Source organism: Scatophagus argus, chromosome 2 (genome assembly GCF_020382885.2).
Source record: "Scatophagus argus isolate fScaArg1 chromosome 2, fScaArg1.pri, whole genome shotgun sequence".
Lineage (NCBI taxonomy): Eukaryota > Metazoa > Chordata > Actinopteri > Scatophagidae > Scatophagus > Scatophagus argus.
In genome coordinates, this window is record NC_058494.1 from 11,803,646 (window position 1) to 11,830,372 (window position 26,727).

At 39.6% G+C, this 26,727-nt stretch overlaps 2 protein-coding genes across 10 annotated transcripts; one reads left to right on the top strand and one right to left on the bottom strand.

Moving 5' to 3' along the window:
- Window positions 1-28: 28 nt before the first annotated feature.
- Window positions 29-6,762, top strand: LOC124069804. Of its 2 annotated transcripts, none has more exons than XM_046409267.1 (12): window positions 29-357; window positions 896-1,110; window positions 2,352-2,423; window positions 2,575-2,677; window positions 3,051-3,141; window positions 3,240-3,333; window positions 3,460-4,681; window positions 4,785-4,864; window positions 4,965-5,061; window positions 5,458-5,539; window positions 6,066-6,144; window positions 6,303-6,762. In XM_046409267.1, exons 2-7 carry the CDS (start codon window positions 938-940, stop codon window positions 3,719-3,721), a joined length of 795 nt encoding a protein of 264 aa, XP_046265223.1. In that variant the 5' UTR covers window positions 29-357; window positions 896-937; the 3' UTR covers window positions 3,722-4,681; window positions 4,785-4,864; window positions 4,965-5,061; window positions 5,458-5,539; window positions 6,066-6,144; window positions 6,303-6,762. The 2 variants fall into 2 exon arrangements, with proteins under 2 accessions (XP_046265223.1, XP_046265215.1); XM_046409259.1 differs by having other exon boundaries at window positions 29-317.
- A 209-nt stretch (window positions 6,763-6,971) lies between these two features.
- On the bottom strand, window positions 6,972-23,143 carry LOC124069757 (centrosomal protein of 95 kDa-like). Of its 8 annotated transcripts, none has more exons than XM_046409190.1 (22): window positions 22,938-23,143; window positions 21,967-22,095; window positions 21,236-21,343; window positions 20,886-20,996; window positions 19,659-19,779; window positions 19,069-19,187; window positions 18,363-18,568; window positions 17,585-17,654; window positions 17,230-17,297; window positions 16,523-16,582; window positions 16,220-16,416; window positions 15,958-16,087; window positions 15,704-15,821; window positions 15,175-15,386; window positions 14,915-15,010; window positions 13,871-14,006; window positions 10,515-10,684; window positions 10,278-10,352; window positions 9,960-10,112; window positions 8,979-9,125; window positions 8,737-8,808; window positions 6,972-7,960 (listed from the first exon to the last, which is right to left on the bottom strand). In XM_046409190.1, exons 1-22 carry the CDS (start codon window positions 22,960-22,962, stop codon window positions 7,784-7,786), a joined length of 2,700 nt encoding a protein of 899 aa, XP_046265146.1. In that variant the 5' UTR covers window positions 22,963-23,143; the 3' UTR covers window positions 6,972-7,783. The 8 variants fall into 8 exon arrangements, with proteins under 8 accessions (XP_046265146.1, XP_046265138.1, XP_046265155.1 ...); XM_046409182.1 differs by having other exon boundaries at window positions 15,958-16,084; window positions 18,363-18,571; XM_046409199.1 differs by having other exon boundaries at window positions 15,175-15,380; window positions 18,363-18,571.
- Between the last annotated feature and the right edge of the window lie 3,584 nt (window positions 23,144-26,727).

Consider the following 26,727-nt stretch of genomic DNA (forward strand, 5'->3'; position numbering starts at 1 on the left):
GTAGGAGCCAAAAAAGTCCAAACAGGAAAAATAAGATCTTCACTTTGGTTTAGCCTTTCTTTTTAGCCTTAATTCATCACTTTCAAGATAAAAAACACAACACCCCATACATGCTGCAAATGGAAGTAAGAAGGCACAGAAGAAAGACCTTCGGGGACTCCTGAACCGCGTTTAGAGAAAGCCAGTAAGCTCCCATCGGAGGAGACCGGGACGGGACTCGGAGAGCGAGTGAGGGAGGAGAAGAGAACATCGGCCCGGTTTAACGAGCCAGGAAAAAATAGCGGGACAAGAATGGCTTCAAAACGGACACCGAGATGGTTTTGATTCTCCTAAACGTATAAGTAAAACACCAGTAAGGTTAGAAACACATGTATCAACACCCAAAACAGGTAGAAATATCCAAAACATGTAGAAAAAAAATGTTTTGAGTGCCTTCTTCTCAGCATGCGCTTAACATAGAAAAACATCTGAGAGAAGCAAGAAATGACTCGTTAAACCAGAACGACTTGAGTGGTTAGCAGTCGCTAAAGTGCATTTAATAAAATGTATTCTAAAGGTGATTTATTGTAACTGTCGTGCAGTGCTGCTAATATTAAAGTTGCGTACCTTTACTCAAACACAGTGGATTATTTAAAGGCAGAATGCGTATGATTTTCCTACAAAACAAAGTATAGACTCAAACAAAAATAATCCCTCTCAATCATCATTCATGACCCACTAGAAGTGTGTGGCGGCGTCAGTTTCTGTCGCCTGCCATCATCCTGAATTATCACTCCGTTTCATTCCTCAATCAGCTCAGTGGGGTGGAGGGATTGTGGTCTGGACCCAGTCCTCTGTATCTGCCGAGCCGCTGTCCTCTGCGTGTGTTTACTTATTGTGCTGTGTTCGCGGCCAGGTGCCGGATCGTGAATACGCATCCAACAGGAAAGCTACGGACATGGCGGACACAGCGCCGAAGAAACGCCAGTATAGCGAGGCAAAACGCCAGGCGGACAAAGCTCGCTCCAAAACGAGAGTGAATCTGGGTCTGGCGTTCAGCCGCTGGAGGGAAATGAAGCAGAGCCTGGGGATGAGGAGCGACGCGGAGTTTGCCTTCTTTCTCATGGACAGGTAGGTTGAGCAGTGACACACAGAGACTGTTTCCATTTTGTTTGACTTTGTTCTCACATACTACTACAGCTAAGGGGGAAATGTTGTACCTTTTACTCCACTACAGTCTGCAGTGTCAGTCATCTGATTGGATAATCAATTAATCAACTTTTGACTCATTTAATCTGTAGGACCAGTTGCACCATAAGTATTAATAGACCCAAGTGTTTTTTACCTTGTGTGCACAAGTTGTTTGGCCTGTGGGACAGTTAGTATCTGCATAGCAAAGGCAGGACATGCTCATGGAGACTCCTAAGCCTCCGTCTGGTAAGGGGAAGCTTTGTTTTTGTTGGTTTGTCTGTTTTGTTTTGTCTTTTGTTTTGTAATATATACTCTGAAATGGGTGCTTGATACTTTAAGTACATGATGATGAAAATACTTTACTGTCGTTTCACTTCAGTCACTTTCCAAAGTCTGGACATGCATTTGAGCCTTTTTTAAGGCTTGCAGGCAATTAAAAAAAAAGAAAAAAAAGGGATAGTCTAGACTCATAAAAGTAATTTCTCCCAGTCATCACGTATGACCCACTAGAAGTGTGTGGTGGCCTTTACAGAGACCCTGCATTCATGAACAAGGTTTATTACAAATTCATATTATATAAGCTCATCTTGGGTTTTTATATAAAAACATAAAAATGCCAAGTATCAAGGAGCTATTAGATAAATGTAGTAGTACTCTAATGGAGTAGAAGTGGAAAGCAAGGCAAGTACAATAGAAGTACAGTATCAGTAACAGTGTGGCTAAGTGTGCTGAGTTTTACTTTCCACCACTGCTGGAATTATAACTTAAGAATCCAACTAATAAATATGCAGAAAAAAGCTAAATTGGTCATTGAATTATCAATAATAAATTAATACACAGGTACTGTGTACTTGTGACTCTAGACATCCTGGGTCACCGGATGTGATTTTAAAAAAAAATATATGATGTCCAAAGCTCAGCAAAAATCAGTTACTACAGACTCTTAAATCACAGGAAGGAGAAAGAGTAAGAAGAAAAAGTCACAGTAAGACAATAACAATGACTGCAAGTGCAGCAATAACCAAGTGGAAACATGTTAAGAAACAATGTGCCACTATGAATTTATTATTTTTTTCAGATTATATTACAGATTCATAATACTTAATATGTCAGCATACATAAATGTATCTCTGTGTCTGTCAATGAACCAGCCAGCTAACGGCCATATTTAATGTCTGTAGTTATCTTTGGCCCAAGCCAGAGAAGCGACCTGAACGACCAGCACTTGAAAGAAGTTCTTCAACTGAAACCTGGTGAGGAGGCCTGTGTTTGTTTTATCTCATTTAAAACTACAATATATGAATAATGGTATAAGATGTTAGTCCCACAGCCTGATGAAGTACACACACGCAAAGCAAGAACTGAATGTGTACCCTCGTGTTTTTTTGTTTGGTGTTTGTTTAGTCAAACTGCAGATTATGAAAACCCACTGATGATGAGTTCACCAAGTGAAGTTGAGGAAGAAACTTGTGCTGCATCTTCTGTCCAGTCATCAGAAAATGGAAAGGTGAACGTGACTCTGACCCGTTTATTATGTAGAACTGGAAGGATTAGTCGCTGGCACCGAAAATCAATCAGCAAGTATTTTCACAATCAGTCAATTGTTTCTTTAATTTTTTAAACAAAAACACCAAACGTTCTCTGGTTCCAGCATCTCTACTGCGTGAATTGGTTGCTTTTTTTTTGTTTGATATAAGGAATAACTGAGAAGCTTTGGGTTTTGGTCTGTTGGTCGGGCAAAATTAGCAATTTGGTCTCCTCCTGGGGGGCCACCATAGGACCTTGTGTACAGTAATAAAGGGCGAGAGATGAATAATTTTTGATCCCATTTGTGCCATGAATTACACATACAATGTTGCTGTTCCTTGTCCCATTTCAAGGAGTCAGGGATAAAAGATGCTGCTTGTCAAAGATTGAAATGTCAGAACGAGTGGATGCCAACTAACCAGTCAGAAAACAAAGACAACAGAGGTGAGTCATCTTTCCATCAGCACAATCCTTCTCTCTTCTTTAAGATTCCAAGTAAATTGTTTATAAGAAAGGTGAAGTAACAGCTGATGTCTGTAAAGTGGATCCACACACGGATATTCAAGAAGACAAGGATGAAGAATTCAGCGCCTCATTAACTGTGGGAGATGGATGCTACCTGGTGGATTTGGGGAGGTAAGCAGATTTTAACGTCAATAATCAATTATATGTAGCTGCATCATTTTGGTACTTATTTTACACTGAAATAATGTTGAAACAGAACTAACCATTCTGTTGATGCATATCTTCTGACCCCCTCAGCTCCTCAGAGTTCATCGTTGATGAAGAGTGCATCCTTCAGCTGTTCAAGTCGTGCCGGCAGTGTCACAGACAATGTACAGTTAGGAAACACGTCAGAGGACTAAAGCTCGTGGTTCACCAGACGTGCTGTTTCTGTCAGAGCCACAGTCAATGGACAAACCTGCCAGACGACGACGACGGTGATTTCCAGATAAATGGAAAAGATGCAGCATGTGAACGGAACAACTCGGCAACTCGGTCACCAAGCAGTAATATTAGCTGAGATATTGTCACGTCTGAAATGACGCTCTAACAGACACTGGTTAAAATTTTTATTTTTCAGTTTTTTTAGACAGTGTATTGAGCATCGGTCCTTGTGGTATTCTGTTGCCTCTGTGTAGTTGTTTGCGGCTGTTATTTCTTGATGCCACCACATACATCAAGGAGCCACCTGATGAAAGTAAAAGGGTGGTTGTCCCAGTTTGCCACATTTCTTTGTTAGAGGATACCTGCAATATTTTTTAAGATGGAAACTATTTACACATTTTTGTGTCTAAGTGACTAATGGGGTCAACAGTTTTTGAAACTGCAGCTGCAGTGGTATCATTCAATTCCCCCAGAGAATTGTGCACTGTCAAAGTGATTGTTTACGCCACTAAAGTAGTTATTCTAAGTGCCTCCACAGAGACCGTTTTGTTAAAGAATAACATCCTTTTTGTTTAATAAGAAACAGCCAGTATCGCTCTCGCCAAAGCCATCAAACTCACTGCAGAAACAGTAGTTATGTCACTGTGGAACAGACTTCATTCAAATCGGACAGAAACAGTTATTTATAATGTGAATAACCGGGAGGGGAACCAGAGGGACGGTGGACATCAGGGAAGATTGTTGGAACAATCATGGGAGTTTTTACCTTAGTTTTATTTTGTTTTTGTCTGGTTTATTTAAGTTACCCCGCACCAATCCAAAGACATATTGTCCAGTTACTATCTACTAGTAGACCAGGTGACCCGATCGGAAATCTGGTGCACCGGACGTGATGTCATCTCGCTGTGTTAAACAAATATGGCGCCTTTAGCGCCGCTAAAATCAATTATTGCCCATTGTTAGCACACTCAACCGTTAAGAAGAGCGTTAGACGAGAGGAGGAGCAGCGACAATAAGCATACAGTGATCAAACTATGCAGTAAGACAAGAATATCCCTCGCTGCTGCACTTACAAGGTGACAAAATGGTGCCGCAGGTCTGTATCTTTATAAATGATCAGCCATGATATGACGTTAATGTGGTGCACAAACGAGCTGCCAGTCTTCTGTCTAACTAACTGCCCTGTTTAATGTCTGTAGTTATCTTCAGACCAAGTCAGAGAGACTACCTGAACGGCCAGTCCTTAAAAGTTCATGAGCTCAAACCTGGTGGTTTACCTGTGAGTAAATGTGTCAGTTTTATGTCGATTAAAACTACAATACAATGATGAGTAACGATGACGATGGTGATGAATTTGTTTTGTGTTTATTTAACGAAAGTATGGATTTCGAAAATCCGTTTATGATGAGTTCGCCAAGTGAAGCTGAGCAGGAAGCTTGTGCTGCTCCGTCTGTCCAGGCATCTGAAAACGAAAAGGTAAATGTGACTCTGACACATCACCCACGTACAGCTGAAAAGATTAGTCACTTCATCACTATGTTGGCAGTCAGTTTTATTTATTCTAATGTGTGTGTTTGACGCCGTCTTTTTCTTGTGTATGCACCACTTCACAGTCTCACCGTGCAGGCTTTTCTAATTGAAACACTGCACGAGAAAGCATCGACCGTCAATGACTTGAATTTTAAAAATGTGCTTGCAGGATTATAACCTCAGCTATTCTGCTTTATTATTTGAGTTAAATTTACTATTATTTACTTAGAATAATCTGTATTTGTGAAGCTGTAGTGTATGTAATGTGCTCAATAAATGAAATCATGTTGCCTGTTTTAACTAAGCTTTGTGCTGATAGGCTGTTCTTTGTCCCATTTTAAGGAGTCAGTGAAACAAGATGCTGCTTGGCAAAGATTGAAAAGTCAAAATGAGTGTACGACAACTAACCAGTCAGAAAATGGAGGTGAGTTTTTGTTATTTTAAATGGTTGGAAAACATATCAGAAGACTAAAGCTTGTGGTTTGCCATACGTGCCCTGTGCCCCCCCTTTCCCCCATTAGCAGATGGGATATAGGACAAAATAACACTCAAAGTACTCTTTGAAAACTTTTACCAAAAGATTGTTTATATCACTTTAGGTCTTATTACACTGAAGTTTGATTTTTCTTTTATTAGTCATTTGATGCTACATAAAGTGAAAATGGGTTGAAATGTCATGGCTGACGGCTAAGGCCTGTTAGCGAGCAGGCTGCCGAGTTATCAGTGCTGTGCAGACTCTGGATCCAAATGATGTCAACCATGTCCCATATCTGTGGATATTTTAGGTTTATTTTTGTACAGTGAGAGGATGTGGAGAAGTGTCATTTGTCAGTCAGTGGTCCTTCTATAGCATGTTCTCCAGCTAAAACAACTCTTTTGAGATTGCAAGTAAATTGTGTACTGGAAAGTTGAAGTAATACCTGGTATCTTTAAAATGGATCCACACACAGACATTCAAGAAGACGAGGATGAAGAATTCAGCATTTCAGTAAGTGTGGGGGATGGACGCTACCTGGTGGATTTGGGCAGGTAGGCCGATGTTTATACCAATCAAAGCTAGTTTAAAATTTATGTTGTTAAGCTTACATCACCAGCTTTACATATACATGCATTATTTTGTCACTCTTTTTACATTGAAATAATGTTGAAACGAGTCATTCTATTCAGACATCTTTTCTGACTCTAAGCTCCTCAGAGTTCATCGTTGATGAAGAGTGCATCCTTCAGCTGTTCAAGTCGTGCCGGCAGTGCCACAGACAATGTACAGTTAGGAAACACGTCAGAGGACTAAAGCTCGTGGTTCACCAGACGTGCTGCTTCTGTCAGAGCCACAGTCAATGGACAAACCTGCCAGACGACGACGATGGTGATTTCCAGGTAAATGGAAAAGATGCAGCATGTGAACAGAACAACTCGGCAACGTCACCAAACAGTAATAATGGCTGAGACGATCTCATATATATGGAGGTGATTAGGTTTGCCATGTGATTGGATCTCACTAGTTGTTAATGCTGTCTGTACAACAAAAACTGTATTCTGGGGGGGGGGGGGGGGATGCAGAGCAAGTTGAAAAGTCATCCAGCTACATGAAGCAAGCAGCCAGTACTGAACATGTGAGTCACGATAATTAAAAAATGGATAACCTTTTTTCTTGTCTACAGAACAACTTGTTTTATCATTGCAGACCCAGCTGCAGCAAATCTGAAACTAGCAATCAGTTAATACAGGCAAAACTCACAGAGCATAGTTTTCCTCTTTAGTTTAAAAGACTTGATTTACAACTGAAATCTGCATCTCAGGCAAATAAACTGTTAACTGTGACCCACCCAGAGGAGATGAATGAACCAACACTCAAAAAATGTTGATGGGGCATTTACTCATTAAATACAATGTTCAATATCAGTAGAGTGTTTTAACATTGCAACCCATTGCAATTGCATTGGTTTAAAACAACCATGTTGTAAGTTCTAGCTGAGTCAAACATATGCAACAGGGCCGAGGAAAAGGTGAAGACACGAAAGACTGATTATCATCGCCCCTGATGATTGGACAACACCAGGTTAATTAAAAATCAAATGGCATTAAAGTTCAAAAATAAATAATCCACCAGCATGGTTAAAACATTAGAGACATTGCACATACAGGGAGAAAAAGGGAAGCTAAAAAAATCAGTCAGTGTGTGACATTCATACTTATTAACTTTGCATTTGTGGTCCCTGTTTGGCAAGAGGAAGAACATTTTCATTAGTTGTCTGCTACAATATCCACACACAAAGACTGCACAGTGAGGGAGCCACTTTAAAACATTCTTAGGTATCAAGTACTATAACCCATGGAAGAAGGGGACTTGGTCCAAGGTGTCATTAAGTTCAGGTATAGCAGCTGAGGTTAGAAGAAGAGTTAGCTAAATAAACTAGCAGCTACATTTTGTCAGAGTTCATTGGGTTCACTGATAATCAATAATCTGGACTTCTTGAAGATTTTACAAAGTGAATTTCCTCTTCCTGTGCAAATCAATTAAGGAAGATCACGAGGAGACAGTACTGTTCAGCCGAATGTCGTACCCCTAGTTGTGAATGGCAGAATCAGTTTTGCAGCATGTTCCTCTGATGTAAATCCAGCCTTGACTGAGTGGAGCTTAAAACAGCTCTTTGTCTTGCTTCTCTGGTCAGTGCAGATAGCTAGTGTTGTACTGGAAGGAAGCCATCTGGACCCGATTGCGCAACCTCTGGACCTCCAGATCTTGAAAATAATCATCTTCGTCATTCTGGATGATGATCTTCTGCAGTTCACCAATCTCACGCTCCATCCTGGAACGCAGCTCTCGCTTCATCTTCAGCAGAGCCTATGAACAGTGGGAATGGGGATTGATCTTCACTAAAACTGCTTAACCGTTCATGAAATGTTTCGGAAACAAAGTGAATTGTCTGAACAGTTCTGCTCGGCACTAATAAAGGCCTTTCTTAAAATCTTGATATACACTTAGGTTAAGAACTGTACAGAATCTGACCCACAAAGACTCCATGATCCATTTAAACTAACAAAATGGAACTGATCCAACAGTAGCTGGACTTCTGCCAAAGAAAGTGGTAAACAGTAAGTAAAAGACCTCACCTGAAGCACAATAAAACTTGGGTGGGTGATTTGTTGCGTTTAAATTGACTGAAGTCATTCTTCTCAGTTTTTGGGCTTAGGGCCAGGTCTGCCCACAGATTTCCACAAGTGATGCAAATTTGATGAATTCTCAAAATGTGGCCATGACTGCAGCGTTATAGCAAAGCACCATTGTTCAAGTCCTTAAAACTGATTACATTTTGCAGTGCTTGAAACTTTTCACAGAGGAAATCAGAATATAAATTCATCATATAATCCACCATTTCCTGTGTCATGACATCCACCAGGCACAGTAAGAATTGAGACTTCACAGGTTGGACTTCAAAGTCAAGTTCAAATCAATTTGAACAAATTAGTTCAAATTAATTTGTTTTAACTGATGATTATGAGTGGTATACTTTCTTCAATTTTCCCAATTTTTTTTTTTTTTTTCAATTTTTTTATTTATTCAAGTATGAATTTCAAATAAAGAGACAACTCTAATTCAAAGCGTTGCAAACATTTTACCTTTTCTTGAGCTTTTTTCCGAACCTGGATCTCCTGTCGCTCTTGTGCAAGCTTTTCAGCTAGTAGTGAAAACTGAAAGACAGTACGTATGTTATGAGCAGACTGTGAAGGCCATAATATTTACATATATACACATACATATATATAAACACACATATACATACATACACACATACATGTAATTTGTTCACAATACTTGAAGGTGTGACTACTTAAACTGCGTGTGAGAGTGTGTGTCCTACTTGGTCTTTGTAGTAGTTCTCCATGGATTTGATATAATCCTGGTGTCGCCTCTGATGTTCCAGCCGCTGCTCCCTAGCATAGGCTCTCTGCTCTCGTAACCGGACTTTCTGTAGCTCCAAACCTTCCTCAAACAGCTGCCGAAACATCTACACACACAGCCATACTTGGGTTATCACATCACTCAAAAGACTAACAGCTGATAATCACACAGAATCACACTTGTAATTTACACACTTGTGATCTACATATACCAGATCAACTTAAACCAACCAACCAAGACAAAATCAGACTTTTTAGAAGACAAGATTATGGGGATGGTCGAGGTTCACTGAAGCCAGGCAACACGCATTTATACAGTGGATCAGTGGATTAAATATTGGGTTGATATACAAGGCCAAATGCAGCTTGGGAATGTGCTGCCACTGCAAATTGTTTATAAACCTCATGCAACTGTACACCACAGACATGGACTGCAATACCCCTACATCACCAGCAAGAAAATCACATACATCAAGTTTAGAGATAAGATTGTTTCCACATCAAAGTAATTTTTTACTTAACTACGTGTACATGGTTTTCTGCTCTTAAGATGAAAATAGATTATATGTTTTATAAATGAGCCTGTGGTCTGTAATTCAAGCACTAGTATTGCATTCATCTGCATCTCTTGAATTCCTCTCAAACACCCACACAAATATTTAGGTGCGGAGACATTAAGGAACCACTGACTCCATGGAGTCCTTGTGTTTGAGGGAGGCTTGAAAATTGCCAAAAATGTTCTTCTAAAATGCTGCTTTTCTCTGTTTTATAACAGAAAATGTAATTTATTTGGACTGTAAACTGAGTTCTTGGTCAAGCAACATAAAAAGGATGGAACGACAAATAATCTAATAGTCATTAACAAAAAGAAATAATAATCTAAGTAATCATAAGTCACAGTCTTAGTCCCGGAACTGAAGCACAAAGTTATCACTACCCACCCTTTCTTCCTTGGTGCGTGCCCTCATCAGGCGGGCACGATGCTGGACGTGGTAGTCGTTGTAGTATTTCTTGGCGCGTGCTACCTGCTGTCTCTGTTCCCTCAGTCTGTTCTGGGTTGACTTCTGCTGCTGGATGCGTTCTTTGAAGTCCCTCTGGAAAATAAATATTTGAGCTCGCATGTGGCCCGCTTGGTTCGACAAATACTGGTGTCTGCAGCCGGCAGGTAAAGTCTACGTGTGGTGCATGCCACTTTGTGCACGAAGCTACGCACTCAGATTAATTTTAAGTGTTCATCTTTTGAGCGTGTTGATGCTCACCAGACGCTTGTTGTGGTCCTTTTCTTTGCGGATTATCTCCACCAACAGGTCATGTTTCCTCTGGGCTTCCTCCACCTGGCAGACAAGAAATGCATTTTACATATCCATCCACAAATCATGAGTTCCAGGAGTCAAAGGGAACAAACGTCAAAGCAAAACAAGCAGTGCATTTTAGTGCTGTTGGCCACTTGGTTGTGACTTGTAACAGTCCAGGTAACAGCCAGGTAACAGTCCTACCTGGCTGGAGAGTTTGTTGTGACGCTGGCTATGGGAAGACGACAGTGCATGGAGTCTATCCACCTGCTGCATCTGCTGCTCCCACATCCGACCCAGGGCATGAGGGGAGATGTGAAGATGAGGCAACTCTTCCAAGAGCACAGGCAGGAGCTCATTCTCTTTTACTTTCACTGCAGAGAGAGAAAGACACACAAACCAGAGCATTACAGATATAAGATATGATGTGCAATTTCTGTCTACTGAAGGTATGTCACTACTGGAGAGATGGTCTTTTCATAAAACTTTTTATCTTGAAAGACAAATATTTTTTAAAATTGCTGCTACATGACCAGAGAAGAGGCCGTAGTATTTCTATGGTAGCCTGTTGCTTTCCAAGACAACTCCCAAGCCCTTCCTGTTGGACAGCCTGACCAGAGCTCCAGGCATATTAGTTGGCAGCCTGACTCAAACAAATAAGGATCTGCAAAGAAATGATGTTCTTCTTCTATAATTACATCGATGGACATTTTTTCATTTGGCTGAAGGTAACAGACACGGTGAGTCACTGCGTGTGGGCTGAGCTCATACTGTTGTGTGCGAGCAACAGGTAAATACATATATCTGCGCATGTGCAAGCATTCGAGCCCGTGCACCTGGTTATTACTGGGTGCGTGCTGAAGCTTTTAGTTTAGTGGCTACTGCAGACTTGCAGTTAAGTCCATTTAGTTTTCGTCTTAAAAGGCAGGAAATAACCTCTATTCAAATCAGTTTGGGATCTCGGCGCTTCCTGTGAGTTGCAGTACGCCGGACAAGCTGCATGCAGGCACTTCGTTCTGGAGAATACAGTGAGGCTGTTCTGCTGTAAAAATGCTCTGAGGACTGAAAAACCCGAATTTCCATCGTCGTGGGACGATTAAATTTAGTGTAATTCTACAAATGACTTCTGGGGGTCAGCAAACTGCGTCTAGTCTTCCGCAAATTCAAGAAGAAGAACAACGCTTCCATATCCCGACTTGCTAGTCAGCGTCTGTTTTTGTTCACAAAAATAAAATAAATAAAAATCTTTGGGGGGGACGGCGTACTGGATTGAGTTATCTCCAGTTCCCAGTAAAGGACCAAGAGCGTTGTAAGCAGCGGCCGAGGGCAGTGAATGAGCCTAAATATGGAGAGAACACCGCTGCGGAACGTATTCAATACCTACGAGTTTGTGGTCTCCATTTCAAAGCAGAGGACTATGAACGCTATGCCCTGGTGTACGTAAATCAGAAAAGACCGAAAAGAAGCTGCCGTTCCGTCTGTTGTCCTGGACGGAGAGGAGCCGGGGCCTCGTCCTGCTCCGTCACTCGCAGCCGAAAGCCATCGCGCACAGGTGAGACTGTCACGGAGAGTTTTGACTGTGTTGCTGTTATCTGAGTTGACAACTTATGATACAGTGATGCTGCCCAACGTTACGCTTACACTAAAGGCGTTGTGTGGTATCAGCTGCAAGACACCAGGGCAGTCATGGAGAGACCAGCAGGCCAGGTCACAAACACAGGTGAGTCAGTAAATTGTCTTCACTTTCTGGTTTGCATGTGCACGTGGGATTAATTAATGATATCATAGGTGCTTTAAGTAGCCATAGCTGCGCATTATGGTCATGCGTAAATGTGCTGTGGGATTCATGAGGACACCTTGTCAACACAGATAATCAGTGAACCACACTGTTGACAGGTGTAGAGACACAAAGGTATTTTTATACAAACTGATGATCAAGGGAACCTCTTTGTCTGTTAATGGCAAACAGTGCACAGTGCACTTTTGTGTGCAAAATATGGACAAACGTTTCAGACCAAGCACTTCATAGACATGCTCAGCGTGATACAGCAGATAATTCACAAGTGACAGCAGTAACTGTTAGTCAAAACAAAACAACGATTGCTTCAGAGTCGTAGAATGGCTTGCATGTTTTTAATTAAGATCTACACTGAGCAATCCACAAAAGGAAGCATTTTTGACCTACGTCACTCAAGCATCTCACAAAACAGATATGCCAGGTGACAGAAATGTTCAGTAGTTTATGTTGTAAACTTAAAATCAGTGTCAATTGGGACTGATCAAGGTCTACACAGATGTGGTATTTTGATATAATATGATCAGTGCAGGTTTGCTTCAGTTTACGACTCAGAGGACCAGAGGTTTGCTTGTAAACACTTTTGGTCTGATAAGTTTAGGATGTTCAGCATGGTTAATACAGTTTGTCTGGCTGCTAATGTTGAAGAAGTTGTCCAATAGAGTTCACTCAGTTGTTTGTGGTTTTAACTTTGTTTGAAAGTATACTTCAATTACCTTTTCTTCTCTTGTGGTTAATTAATCCAACTTTTATCTAAAAACATCCTTCTGACTGACCACACTGATGTTAATTCACAGGCAATCACATGAATGTACCAGAGACATGCGCTGCAACCATGGAGAAGTAAGTCTGCAAAAAACCTGTGCTGAACCATGTATCATTAAAACAAGGCAGACAGTTACACAATATTACAGTATAGTATACAGTAGATTAATTCAGGGTGTTGTATGGGTGTTAAGACAATGTATCCATTCAGAAAACTTATATGCTTCTGCCTCAGGTCATGCTTCATACAACCTCAGCTCCCTTTTCTGTCCCATAACAGACCAACTCTGCAGCATGTTGTTGATGAGGAGGCAATCCTACAGCTGATGAAGAACTGCCCAATGTGCAATAGAGCGTGCCGCTGCAGCAAACACACTCGCGGACCTTACTTTATAGTCTACCAGAGCTGTTACTTCTGCCATTATCAGCGCAAGTGGGCCAGCCAACCTGAAGCTAAAAATATGAACACCTACAAGACACACAAAACACCTAAAAGGAAACTTCAGTCAAAGGACAAGGTGTCTCTAAATACCAAGGCTCAGTCATCGCAGCTTAAGACTGGCACTTGCTCAGACTCAAACAACCCTGAGTGAACCCGGTGTCAACACTGATTTTGATGACTCAATCACAGGAATGCGGATTTTGGCACCAACTCAGATTGAGATGTGCCTTTAGGGGGGATCATTATTATGCAGATGAAGTTGCTTGATGAAGACTGCCAATTCTGTGCAACTTTCTGTAGCGATGAAGCTTCAGTCCACACACTAACATTTAATTTGCTTATAATTAAAACACAGAGTAAAATGATCAAAGAGGGGATGGGCATAGTTTTGCTTTGCACTCACAATATAGTAAGGAGAAATTGTGTTGAGGAAACAAGTTTTTGAATAATAATCATAATTATGATATTTACATTTAGCCATAATCCTCAAGCACTGCTATATGACTACTAAATGAATAAGAAGGCTATGTGGTGATTATTAATCAGTCATTAACCTACTTGATGGAGCTTTCTTGGGGGCCTCCTGCCATTTGCGGCCTGGTGTGGTTTGTGTGTTAGGTTGTGACTTCTGCTGGGCCTTCGTTAAGGCGGCTTGAGAAACATCCCCTAGAATGGCCTCTCTGTACTGTCGCTCCTAAACAGAGAAAGAAAGACAGACAAACACTAATCTGTTGGTAAAATGGGGTGAATTGCTCAATAGTCACAAGCACTCAGTATTAAAGAGTAATGTTTCCTATTTTGCCCATGTTCCTTCGAACTTCAAGGTACTTGTTTAATACTTAGCAGCTGAGATATCCCCTTTGCCATTTTATAAGTTTATGCTAACTTTATTTGTGAAGTTGATGTTGACAGATTAAAGAAACCTTTCCTTCAGTTCCTTCAACATACCAACAAATAAGGCGTATTTTATACTTTGATAGTGAAAGATAGTGAAAGTTATTGAGGGAAAAACATACTGAGGAAAAGCTATATGATGAATGCATATTTGAGCAAATGTGCTTCCACAAATTGACTTGCTTTGTGCTGCATACTGTAGTTTTCGTTTTTTTGTTTTTTTGCCATTAGTCCCAAGGTTGTGACTAATTTATTTTCTAGCATTCACAATTATTTAGTATTCACAAGATATCAGATAAATTATTATACTGTTGTAATTTATGCCTGTAAAATGCCTTGGTTAAAGTAAAATTGATAAATTGATCAAAGTGTTAAAGTCACTAATTTCCAAGGAAGTACAGACCCAAGCAACCATGGACAAGAATAGACCTATGAAACAAACAGCACATGTACCAACTGAGACTTTCGAGCAGTGGCCCTAGTACAGAAATGAAATGGACACAACACAGCCACAGCATCTTGCGAATGCACTGACTAATATACCGTCCAATAGTGAGGTTTATTTATTTATTCTTTTTTTTCATGATGAGGATCAAATCAGTGAGAAACAGACAAAAGGTCTGCTCCAACATTCTTCATTGGGGATGTGGTGTGGAAAATGGAAGGGAAAGGCTGTGAGGGGGGGTCCTCATCGTACTGATGACTTACGGCTTCCTGAGCTTTGAGCCGTGCCTTGTCTAGATCTGCCCGCTCTTTGTCTTCGTATTTCTTTAACTCCTTCTTATAGGCCTTATTCTGCAGATACTGAAAGGGAGAGGAAGTTTAATTTTATTATCTTTTAAAATTATTTTTAATTAATTAAGCAAATATACAATGTGCCTCTTGTCGACAGTACGTGCACCTCATTACATTATATGCACTACATTTTAAAAGGGAAACCACTAAAAACAGTGACTGACTATGTATACCTTGTTGTGTTTCCTGTGAGACGGTCTATGGTGCACCTCTTCTTGCCTTGAATGATCCAAAGTTGTGAGATTTTGTTGTTTGCCATCATCCAGATTCAAGGCCTCTGCCGTGGTGTCTTCTAACTGTCCCTGCAGGAAGCGTCGAACTGGTGGAGGTGAGGGAGACAAGGAGCGTGTCCGGTGGGTGGATTCAGCCTCAGGTGTACCTGAAACTAAAACAAATTTACAGTTCTATGCAATTATTTTCAGCGTCAGTGCACTACTTACATAAATTGTGTTAAAAGTGGTCTAAGTCTAAATAAAAAATAAACTTGATTTAACCAAAATCTGTCACAGCATGAGATCCAAAACAGGTATTTTTTTTGTTAATGATTTAGAAAATTTCTTGAAAGCAATTGTGAAAATTAATAGACATCTGTAGCTTCCTGACAGGTTAAAATTCAAATTATCTGTACTGTAATTAAAGAGCCATTTTACAAACTCTGTATTTCTCTGTGGCTGCAGATTGATTTAGCTAAAATGTGCATACCTGTTTGTTGTCTGGGAGTCTTGCGACACTCCATGATGCCATCACTGTGGTGAGACTGCTTGTCCTCTTCTCTGACTTCAGTGGACTCTCCACTTTCACTCAGAACTCGTTTAAGCATCTGCAGGAATCGCACATTCAACGTTGTTGCAAGCATAAAGAAAGGACAATACACAGGCACAAAATGTTAATACTTCCTCCCTCTCTTCAAACAAAAACAGTTATGCTTGGGTGAGAAACAATATATGTACACACACCTGATCAAGTTCCTCAAGTCGATGGGAGAGTTTCTCAGATATGTGATGCAGTTCCTCTTCTGCTTGCTTGTTCCTCTGTCTGCGGTACGACAGAGGCTCCCGAAAGCTGTCCTCCTCCAGCCTGTTCCTGCTGAGAAAGATGCCATACAGCTGAGACAGACAATCAGAAAACTGACCCTGACTACATTATATTCACGTAAAGCAACTTCTATGAGGACGTTCCTTCTTCTACAGCTTTCAACTTGAACTCCACCTCTCTTACCGTAAGCCTGCCCTATTATTGTGGCTTATTCTTCTGTCTGAGTGTATTCGTGTGCAACTCAGATCCTCCTCATCTTGTTCTTCCTCTTCAGTGTCTGTTGGAGAAGGGGATGCGGCTGCCATCTCATCCTGCAGGGTGAGGAAAAGGACATCTGGCTGGGTGCGGAATAAAACCCTCCTGGGGCCCCCGTTGGTTGGCTGAGATTAGGCAAAAGAGAGAATACAATTCATCTGGTTAAAGGTGTAATATGTAGAATATTTCAGTTGCTGTTTATGAACACGTATTTCAAAATTGGCAGCTTGCCTGCGGTTGAGAGAGAGCAGCTGTGGTCAAGAGAATGTTATCTTGCGCAGCGGTTATGTTCTAAAACACAAATAAACACACACACACACCTTTGCATATCCCTACAGATGTTGAGTGAATACAGTGCAGCTTTCACCCTTTTCCTGTGTGCCTCTGCTCAGCACACCTGCCTGTGGGGTGCTCACACAGACATGAATCTTTTCATGACAGAGAGATGGAGACAGTAAACTCGGTCGCTACGTTTTGATAGAGTGCTGACCGCCTTGTGCTGTTATTGACTGGAGGCTACATACCACTGCACATGCTAACAAAGTGCTAAGAGAAAAAGAAAATACAGGTAGAGGACAGGGTCTCTGCATCTGACACGCCTCTACAGAATCATAAGTGATGACTGAGAGAAATGACTTTAGTATTTAATCCCATGCAAAGAAGATTCAGAAACTAGACCCTGGCAGATAAATTAGTGTGATATTCTAATTTATTTTCCATTCAATTTTAACTTGTGCACAAATCTGTTCAATAAGACAGGTTGTAAATGAGCAAACTGACTTAAACTCTGTTGATAAACTAGCTTATACAATAAGCTAGTTTATCAACTTGTGTCCACCCAGTAATAATAGCAATATAATACACAGGTCTAAACCTGACCTTGCCAATATTAGATCTGAGATTGCTGTATAACAAGTTAAGACTTGTTGCCCTCTTACCTCCAGTGCCTCCCCCTCCACTTCTGTCCTGGCTCTTTGCTGCATGGACAAAAACTCCTCACTCACAGCTGGAAATTAAACAAAATGTGACATCAGGAACTAAGTTAAACTTCACTCCTTTGGGGGATTTTCACTTGTCAGTTGTCACCAGCGTGACGACTGATGCTATCAGATGCTGCAGATCAAGGGTGCTATTTGTTTGCGGCCCTGCAGATCGAACGTCTGTCACCTTCACAGCTATGATTTCTCTCTAATGCTAGCAGGCATTTTAATCTCATGATATGTGCTGTAGAGTTAAAGAAATCAGTCAGTTAAACCATTTGTCACTTTGTTCTGGTAAAATTGTTTTACTCACTAGGAGACTGTAAAAGTGGGGGGGACTGTAGCCCATTGGTGACAACTGTCTCAGCTGGTGGTCTAGAGGTCTGTGGGAGGAAGAGACGTAAAACAAGAAAAATGCATGAAGAGAAAAAAAATGTCTTTCTGGGTTAGAAAATGGTACTTAAGGACTTAACACGTAGGAGAAAATGTAAAATAAACAAATAATCAATTAATTAATTAAATTACAATATATTATATTAACATATTATCTTGGTTTTGCTGAGTTGTCCAAAATAAGAACTTGGTCAACATTAATTTGACAGCATACATACATAGATAGGATGCACAAGCCTGGCTATACCTCATTTTATTATCTAACAAAGTGTGTGTGGTGGTTTCGGTACATAAAATAATAATGATGACCATTATCATTTATTGTTGGTCACGTTTGTAGGCCAGTGAGTAGCTGACCCATAAAACAAGCCCAAATATAGAAATGCGTTTCATCATTTTAAATGGCCCTTCAGAGGTTTGATAAATAAGTTTTAGTGCAGTTATGAAGAAAAGTCAGGAAGTCTGAAAAGTAACTTTATCTCAGCCCTTTGAATGAGTCAGCATACATTTATCCTTCCTGTATTGTCTAGGAACCACTAAAATAGAAAGTGTATGTGAGTGTGAAAGACAGAGAGACAGCTCATTGCCCCTAGAACTTCAGGAGGATAATGTTCGCATGTCCTTGCAAATTGCATGCAAATAACAGGTAAACTCACTGTAAAACAAGTGAAGTTCAACATGCTGTATCTACAAGCTACCTCTGTAGGGACAGGAGCAGATTCTTCCCCTGCATGTCCTTGGTTGAAGCCATCAGCTGTGGGAGGTTGGCTGGGTGATTGTGGGTCTGTGTCAGGTCTGTGGGGGGTGTGGCTCTGGTTGGGTGGCTGCAATGCGATGGCTGAGTGCAGCGGTTCAGCCAGTGGAGTGCCCTGGGCATCCAAAGGACCAACGGCGGTGACTGCATCTGCTGAGGTTTGGGGACAGACAGCAGGTCCCGTCAGATTAATTACCAGATTTATTGAAAGAGTTATTACAGTTACAAGTTAAAATCTTAAACAATTCATTATAATAAATCAATCAAAATATAGATGATACTTGGAGGCATCAAGATGTAATAGTGCAGACACACGCATGTAATCGTTTTGGTTTGTGTGGACACGGTTATGGACTGATTACTGATGTTAAATTGTCTGAGAATGTCTTTGTGGATTGCAGCAAAGCCACATTCCAGGTCAAGTCATTTCTGTATACTGTGACTTTAATCAGTGTATAAAGCAACATGTTTAAAACAAAAGAGCAAGAACATTTTGTGAAAGCCAAAGGAACATAAATATCTGACATGTTGAAAAAAAAAAAAACAAAAAAACAAAAAAACTTGGATGACATTGTATAGACAGCTAGGCCAAAATACAGTACAGTAAGTGTGATGAGGACAAGTAAATATGTCCTTGAATTCTTACTTACTTTCTTGCTTGGCTGTAAATGTACGTGCCGAGACTCCCAGCCCAATGAGCTCACTAGCTGATCCCATCTCCTCAGCATTCCAAGAATGGAGGGAATGTTTGCTGGAGCGGACAGTGGACCTGAACAATAAGATATAATATCAGTTATCAAAACTACTAAACATTAAAATGATAGATAGTTACCTTGATATACTTGCTTAATTCATCAAACCACAATATGCTCACTCAAAACTGTGAGATTTAAAACATGTAACTGAGTGCAGACCTCCAAAGACATAAAAATCATTACACCTGCATGTTAAAACGTATTCTGTGAGTTTTCCAGATCTAAGCCATTAGCTAAGATTGGTGTTGCAGCAGTGCTTAACAGAAGAACTGCATAGCTGACAAAAGCCATGGCAACCACCAGACTAAAAATACAAAGCAGCATTAGGTTTTAGGTAAACAGTAATAGTATTTAGTACAAAATCATCACAACAATAAAAGGTTAGCATCCAAGATACAACCATGTTTAAAACATTAAAAAAAAGTATTAACTGCAACGCAATTCCTCATGTGGCACAGATTTGTTTTTCTACGAGAAGCTCTTACTCTCCACTGGAAGTTGAGGCCTCTCCATCCAGTTTAGTCTTCTTGTGCTTTGTGGCATCGCAATTTGTTGGCTCCTTGGCTTCATCCGGAACATCCTGACTGAGACCTTCATTCAGTTCCTCTGAGAAAAGACACGAACAACACAAATGACCCATGGGGAGGAAACAGAAAAGCTATGAAAGAACTAACGTCAAGGAGAAAGCAGTAATTGTGATTACAGCATGTAATGACCTCCATGGAATTTTAAAAAGGAACAAAGACATGTAACTTTTATTTCATCAGAAGTCTGACCAACAACAGAGTCCATCATGTCATTTTTAAACACAAAACTCAGCCAATACAGCAGTTATAAACTAAACTAGGTGCTAAAAATAGAGGAACTTGACCCTGTTGCACACTGAAGATGGACACTTCATTGTACCAGTGTCACCACAGCTCAGAATAACAAACATTTCAGCATCCAACATTACCCACAAGTTTGATTAAGCCTTTTGTACACTCACATCATTTGTAAGTGTAGATACAGCAATTAACTAGTAATTGCTATTTGGCAGTGATTTGAGGGATGGCCCACTCACACAAAGGCATGCTCAGTTCTGCAAAATGGCCAGCTGGTCTTAAACTGGGTTTAGGACACATTATGTCCAGTTCATGATGAAGGACAGACAGTCAGTCTCACTTCAATAGAGCCTTGTGTCTCAGCCAGTAAAAAAAAAGACAGAAGAAGAATAATTAGCAGCCCCGGCAAAATAAGAACACCAGATGCTAAAGGCTGTTGTGAAATTGGCAACTGAGGCACTGTTCTCCAAAGTTCTGCAAAGCTATTTATTTATGCGAGCAGTGTATTAATGGCAAAGGTTAAATATGTTTGGATGACTGATATCTGATACAAGTCCTGATAATCTGATATTTATTTTCAGTACATGTTCAAGTAAAATGAATACATATTTTATTGTTCACTGTTGTTAGTGTTCTGTAACATTAGCACGGCTTCAGCTTGTGGAGTTACTACAGCAGAAATCTTTCTCAAATCTTTACGTTAGGTTTAGATTTATTGGGCAGCTTTAAAATGTGTGATTAAAAATGATAAAGGTAAACATTAGGGATATTAACGACAGACATTTTGTTTGTAAAAACAGTGTCTAGATCCACATCTTTGTAAATGCCTTTGGTAAAAAATAAAGTGAAGCTGATGAGGGAAAAGTGACAAGTTCTTCTTCTGCCTACCACCATTCTGCGACTCCTCACTTATCTCTTCCTTGAGATATTCCAGGAGGCCATCGAAGATTTCCAGGAGGTTCTTGATAGACTTTTTGTCCCCTCTGACAATATTTTCTCCTGTGAACACACAACTTTTGTCAGCATTACACTCAGTACTCATCTTTTTTACTGCTGAAGAAAAACAAATTATTGCTCTGGTATTTCTACACAAGTGAACTGATGGTGAAATTTTGCACCCTCTCAAGTGGCTCCAAATCAAAGAAGATGTTTGTAACAGTAAATTACCATTGTTCTTCACTTATATATTCAGATGAGTTGATCATTACTACTTCTATCAGTGTAAATGCTTATTATACCTGTAATGTGTGAGAGGCTGATCTGAAGGTAATCCAGGGACAGTGAATCAATCACAGACTGAGTATTATGGACATCAGCCTCTTGACTGCATGGTGCTGCAATGTAATCTACAACACAAACACACACACACACACACACACACACACACCAATGTGAATAGCCAGAGCACGAATGAAACTAGCATGTACGCACTATATAAGCACACGCTTCCTGGAACATTTTAGACCTTTAACGTACAACATGCCATTAGAAGACTGTTAATGTCGCTGAGCTCTTTCCTGCATTGTTAAGTACAGGAAAGAGCTCAACAACTTTAACAGTCTCCTAATGGCATATTTGATGGCCTTAGGAAGCATTCCTGACATACTAAGCACACTCAGGAGATCATGCTTAGAGGCCTTCTGATTGGAATTTAAGTGACCTTGTTTGGGCCAAAAAAAATCAAGATTATTTTCATAATCAAATGTTTTACTGATTATTTGCTATATAAATTAATCACTTGTTCTATAAAAACTTACATGAAGAAAAACTGAATTGAATTCAGTAAAACTGCTTGTTTTCTCAGTTTTTCCCATTTTACTGTGGCATAACATAAATCATTACAGATGAAAAATTAAATCCAGAGAATATTTGCATGTGTGTTTCAAAAAATAAACTACTTTGGAACATAGTTGCATGCTATTCTTTTTGATGACTGAATAATCAATTGAGGTCTGTAGCTCGCCATTACCTGGGACTTTCTCCCCCAAGATGTTCTCATACAGGGTGATGAAAACATTTGCATCACAGTCAGTCAGTTTCTTCAGTCTGAGGTTTACGTGACACTTGGTGAGTAGATCATTTGCCACATCTACCCAATCTGTAAAAAAAATAAATAAATAAAAAAAATGGGGGGGGGGTGTGCCTTGATCAATTCCAAAAGTAAAATCCATTACAGAACTTTGAATTTAATATCTATAAAGTATTCATATAGAACAATAAATGTTGAGAGCAGTGAAAGAGTTAAAACAAGAAATGTTCTACTTCATTACTGAGTTTTTGCGTAATACTTCCTTAAAGCAGGAGACATCAGTGTGCCATGTATGAAGAATAAATTTACTTTTTGAGAGGCTCATTTTGATGACATTCACTGGTTATTTATCCACAAACCACGTTCAATGCTTCCTCCAGGGGCGATAACGTTAATTTAATCATGAATGCCTTACCGCGGCAAACTTAAGTTTGAGAGCGGGGAGTCCTCTCTCAATGCCTCATACACACCAACTGCTTAGCTGCTACACAAGCTACTGTTAAAAAACTACTAGTTTTGATGACATATATTAAGTTTTTACCGTGTAATATAGGTGGTCATGAATCTGGGATTACAATACAACAAGCACAGTAGTGTATAAAGCTACCTGCTCTCTTATAGTCACGTCTAACGTGTGTTACCGCAACTTCAGGTCACCGGTTGAGTTAACATAAAAGTAGCTAGCTATCGTTGCTAATTCGGGTTGTTGGTTATCGGACACATCATCAGAGAACGTTACACTGTGGGCTCTAACATGTAGTTAGTCAGACATGTACAAGTGATGGTCGGCTCGGCGACAACAAGAAAAGGACAATAACATAGTAGCTAACGTTAGCTGCAAGTCTACAAGTTAGCGTAAACTACGTGTCGTTAGCTTTCTAGACACTGGATCACAGTCTCGGCTGCCTTACCTCTCTCCTCCTCCTGGGTTCCCATGAAACAGCTGTCGACAAGAGACGACTGGACTCAAAACCCGCTCACTAGCTGTACAATGATCTTGTCTACCCTAGAACCCCGAAGAATTAGGGTCGATTTTGATGTTATTGTAGGTTTCAGTAACAGGGAGACGGAACTATCATTTAAAACTGAAGCCTTGTTTGATTGGACGATACGCTCGTTCTTTGTTTCCGGAAGTTCCATGTGATGGGTGCCTACCGCCCTCTACTGGTAACTGATCATAATACCGGCAACAGTAAAGTGTAGAGTACAATTCCTAACAAGTTAATTTAGCATTCATAAAAAAATTGTATTGTTGCTCAGACAAATAAGAATACATGCTCGCACTGTTTTGTTAACATTTTTGGAATTTTTGAAATTCAGCTCAGTAGAATATCAGAGCTGAAAACCTTCACAACCACTTCTTAGTGGTTGTGAACCACTCTCCTCACTCACTGATTAAGGGGTATTATAAAGTATTACAGCCTAACACCAATAGTACAAACAACACCAGCTGAACCCCTCACATGAAACCTAATGATAACAGCCATACTTTTTTGGCGATGTTAACTCTTCTCGGGGATAAATAAAGGAAATCTGATTTACTCTCTTCTGAGTAAAGGTGAAACAGATGTGCATATTTTTTGAACTGCAGACAAATTTAATTTAGATTTAAATGTTTTGCTTTGAGATTGGATTCCATAATCCTGGTATGAATTTGTACCTCATCTACAACATATATATATATATTTGTTTTCCTTTTGACTCATCAACTTTAATAGTAGAAAATTAAAACGTAGACTTAACATTTAATCATACAGATCAAAAGGTATCCATTCACTTTCAAGTGCCAAAATGTACAATACCATAAAAGGCCTTTTTCATAGCAGACATTTTATGATTTCCTTCCCCTTATAATTTCCTGAAAATTTCCCTTACAAGGTTTTCTGTTATTTTGTCCCTTAGTTTGTGGCTTACATCCCCCATACTCAGCAATTGATGAAATAGGATATGTCATAAGTTAAGTTGTCCTTAAAAGAAGAAGTAGGCCCTGGGGCAACAAGTGAGCTGCAAGAGTGTGACAGCCTCTCAAATAAGAATCTGTTTCTCTAAAGCAGAAGTGAAAATGAAAGGTCAGGACCATAACTCTACGTGCAGGGTATTTAATTAAAGGCTGAACTTCACAGAGCTGTCACAGTTATGAGATATAAATCTGTGTGGTAGAAGTTTTCTATTGGCAACATCAACACAGCTACACAAAGTGCCCTATTTGAACATGTCAGAAGGGATACACAACAGTGACCTACAGTGAGTGATGAACCTGACAGATAATTTTGGATGTTGCATGTGAAGTTGTAAGCCACTTTATTTTGAGGACTGGAAGAGTCAGACTGAAATTAGTTCATCTGTGATTGAGTTTTTTTACAGCAGCAGACTCCAGAACTGTTTCATAAGACATTTAGGTTACTGATGTATGGCATCAAATAATAATCTGTTAGACAAGAGAAGTAAGTGGCAAGCAAAAACTCTTCAGTGGAGTTTAAGTTCTTAAGATTGATATCAGTGTTATGTAACTGCCCAGTTTATCTAGAGCTGCAGTTTCACATTATGGTAATATTAACATATCTTGATAGTTTGGAAAGCTTGACTGCTTAAGCATCACACCATGTGTCATCCAAATTTCCTTTATAAATAAAATAGATGTTAAAGTTATGCTTTACGCTCATACAGACTCCTGAAAATAAAGGTGCTTAAATTATGTAACAGCAAGCATATTGCTTGATATGAGATGCTACAGTCTATAATGTTTTAGTGTGTTCTCATGAAAATTATGAAGTTATGAAAATTCAGAAACTCCTTCCATGACACACGTCTGGCATAAGATTTCCTTCAGATCTCTGTATCTTTTCTGACAGTTGCACTAAAAGTTGGCTGGTCTAAGCTGCTCTCAAAGTCTCCTTTTTCACCTGTGGCATATCTATTTCTGTCCCTTTTTGTGCAACACTATGAAGTCCTTTCATGAAAAACTGTCTCAAAATATGCAAGGTTACACCAATACTGTATGACAGTCTGCTTTCACTTCCCCTTCAAGTGTGGCTTTTCTGAAAAGCTATATGTTTCGATTACTAGTTTTGCTGTCTTTGTCTAACCAGAGCTAAACTCGGACTTGAAGCATGTTTCTCTAGAACTGCCAACTGGAACTGGAAAGTCTTTTGGACGAGAGGTGAAATGCAACCTAAAGATATCCGCTTCTAGCACTTCAGCTACTGATTTGAATGTGTAAGGGTTTGTGTGAAACTGAGAGGGCAACAGAACATTTCAAAGCAAACTGAATTATATCTTCATTAAGCAAAAGTTGAGTTTCATAGGCTTTTAACGCTCAGCAAGGCTCCAGTTTGATCCATATTACCAAATATAGATCAAACACCTGAATAAAACGGCAATACAGAAAATCAACTGTACAATCAGAAATAAAAAACTACTGTGTTCCACATGATGGGAAGATGATTGTTCCCTGCTTACTCTGTTCAAAATGCTAAGTAACATTTTGAGTTAATAGTACTTGTTGCGCTAAATATAATGTAGCATGCTTTTCACTCTTACATCTTTATTTTACTCAGTCTTACTCCTTTATTTCTACTTCCGTAATTGACTACATAATCTCACTTTAAGGTCAACTCAGTAGCTGCTGCTCTTAAATTGTTTTGTCAAAAATATATATATATTTTTTTTCATCTTCATATTGCAGATGGACAATGACCTGAAACATATAGCAACGGCAAGCCAACTAACCACTCAAACTGTATACATTTATACACATACTGTCTATTTGGTCTTTTTTCTTCTAAGACCTTCAAAAGAATTAGTAACCAAAGTGGCGATGTATTCTGTGTTGCACTTTGAGCTGGTATACAAGTATATTATGTTATAATATAGAATATAAACATAAACAATATACATATACACCATTATTGTATTTGTAACATTAATAATTTGATATTTCTTTGGGCGCGACCAGGACGGATAGGATCAGGAATGAGTACATTAGAGGAACAGCTCATGCGAGATGTTTCAGAGATAAAGTTAGAGAGGCCAGGTCGAGATGGTCTGGACATGTTCAGAATCAGAATCAGAATCAGAATTCCTTTATTAATCCCTGGAGGGAAATTCTTGTTTTTACAGACATTGCACATGCAGTATTCAGTATTCAGTTCAGAGGAGGCATAATGAATATATTGGTCGAAGGATGCTGATGTTAGAGCTGTCAGGCAGGGGGTTAGAGGAACACCAAAGAAGAGGTTTATGGATGTAGTGAAGGAGGACATGAAGATAGTTGGTGTGAGGGAAGAGGATACAGAGGATAGAGCGAGATGGAAGCAGATGATTCACTGTGGGGGAACAGAAAAGGAAAGGGAAAAGGAAAAGAAGATGTAACAATCAGATGATCTTTGTGGCATGAAAGATGATCCTGTTTAAACATAAAAAAATAAATATAAAAATATGAAAAACAGGTATTGGCCTTTGCACAGTATCAGTACTGTGCACAGAACAATCAGTGCAGCACTCATAGATTTACAAAAGCTACAGTATATGTACATGTACAGTACTTTTATCTCTGCATGTTTTTTAAAAACACAAAAGCCTTTAATGAATCAAAAGAAGATTAAATGACTATAGAAATTAAGTGTAGATGGAATTAGTCTAATTCTAACATATTAACTGTGACACGTCAAAATTTCTCCTGTGATAAAAGCTTATCAAAGC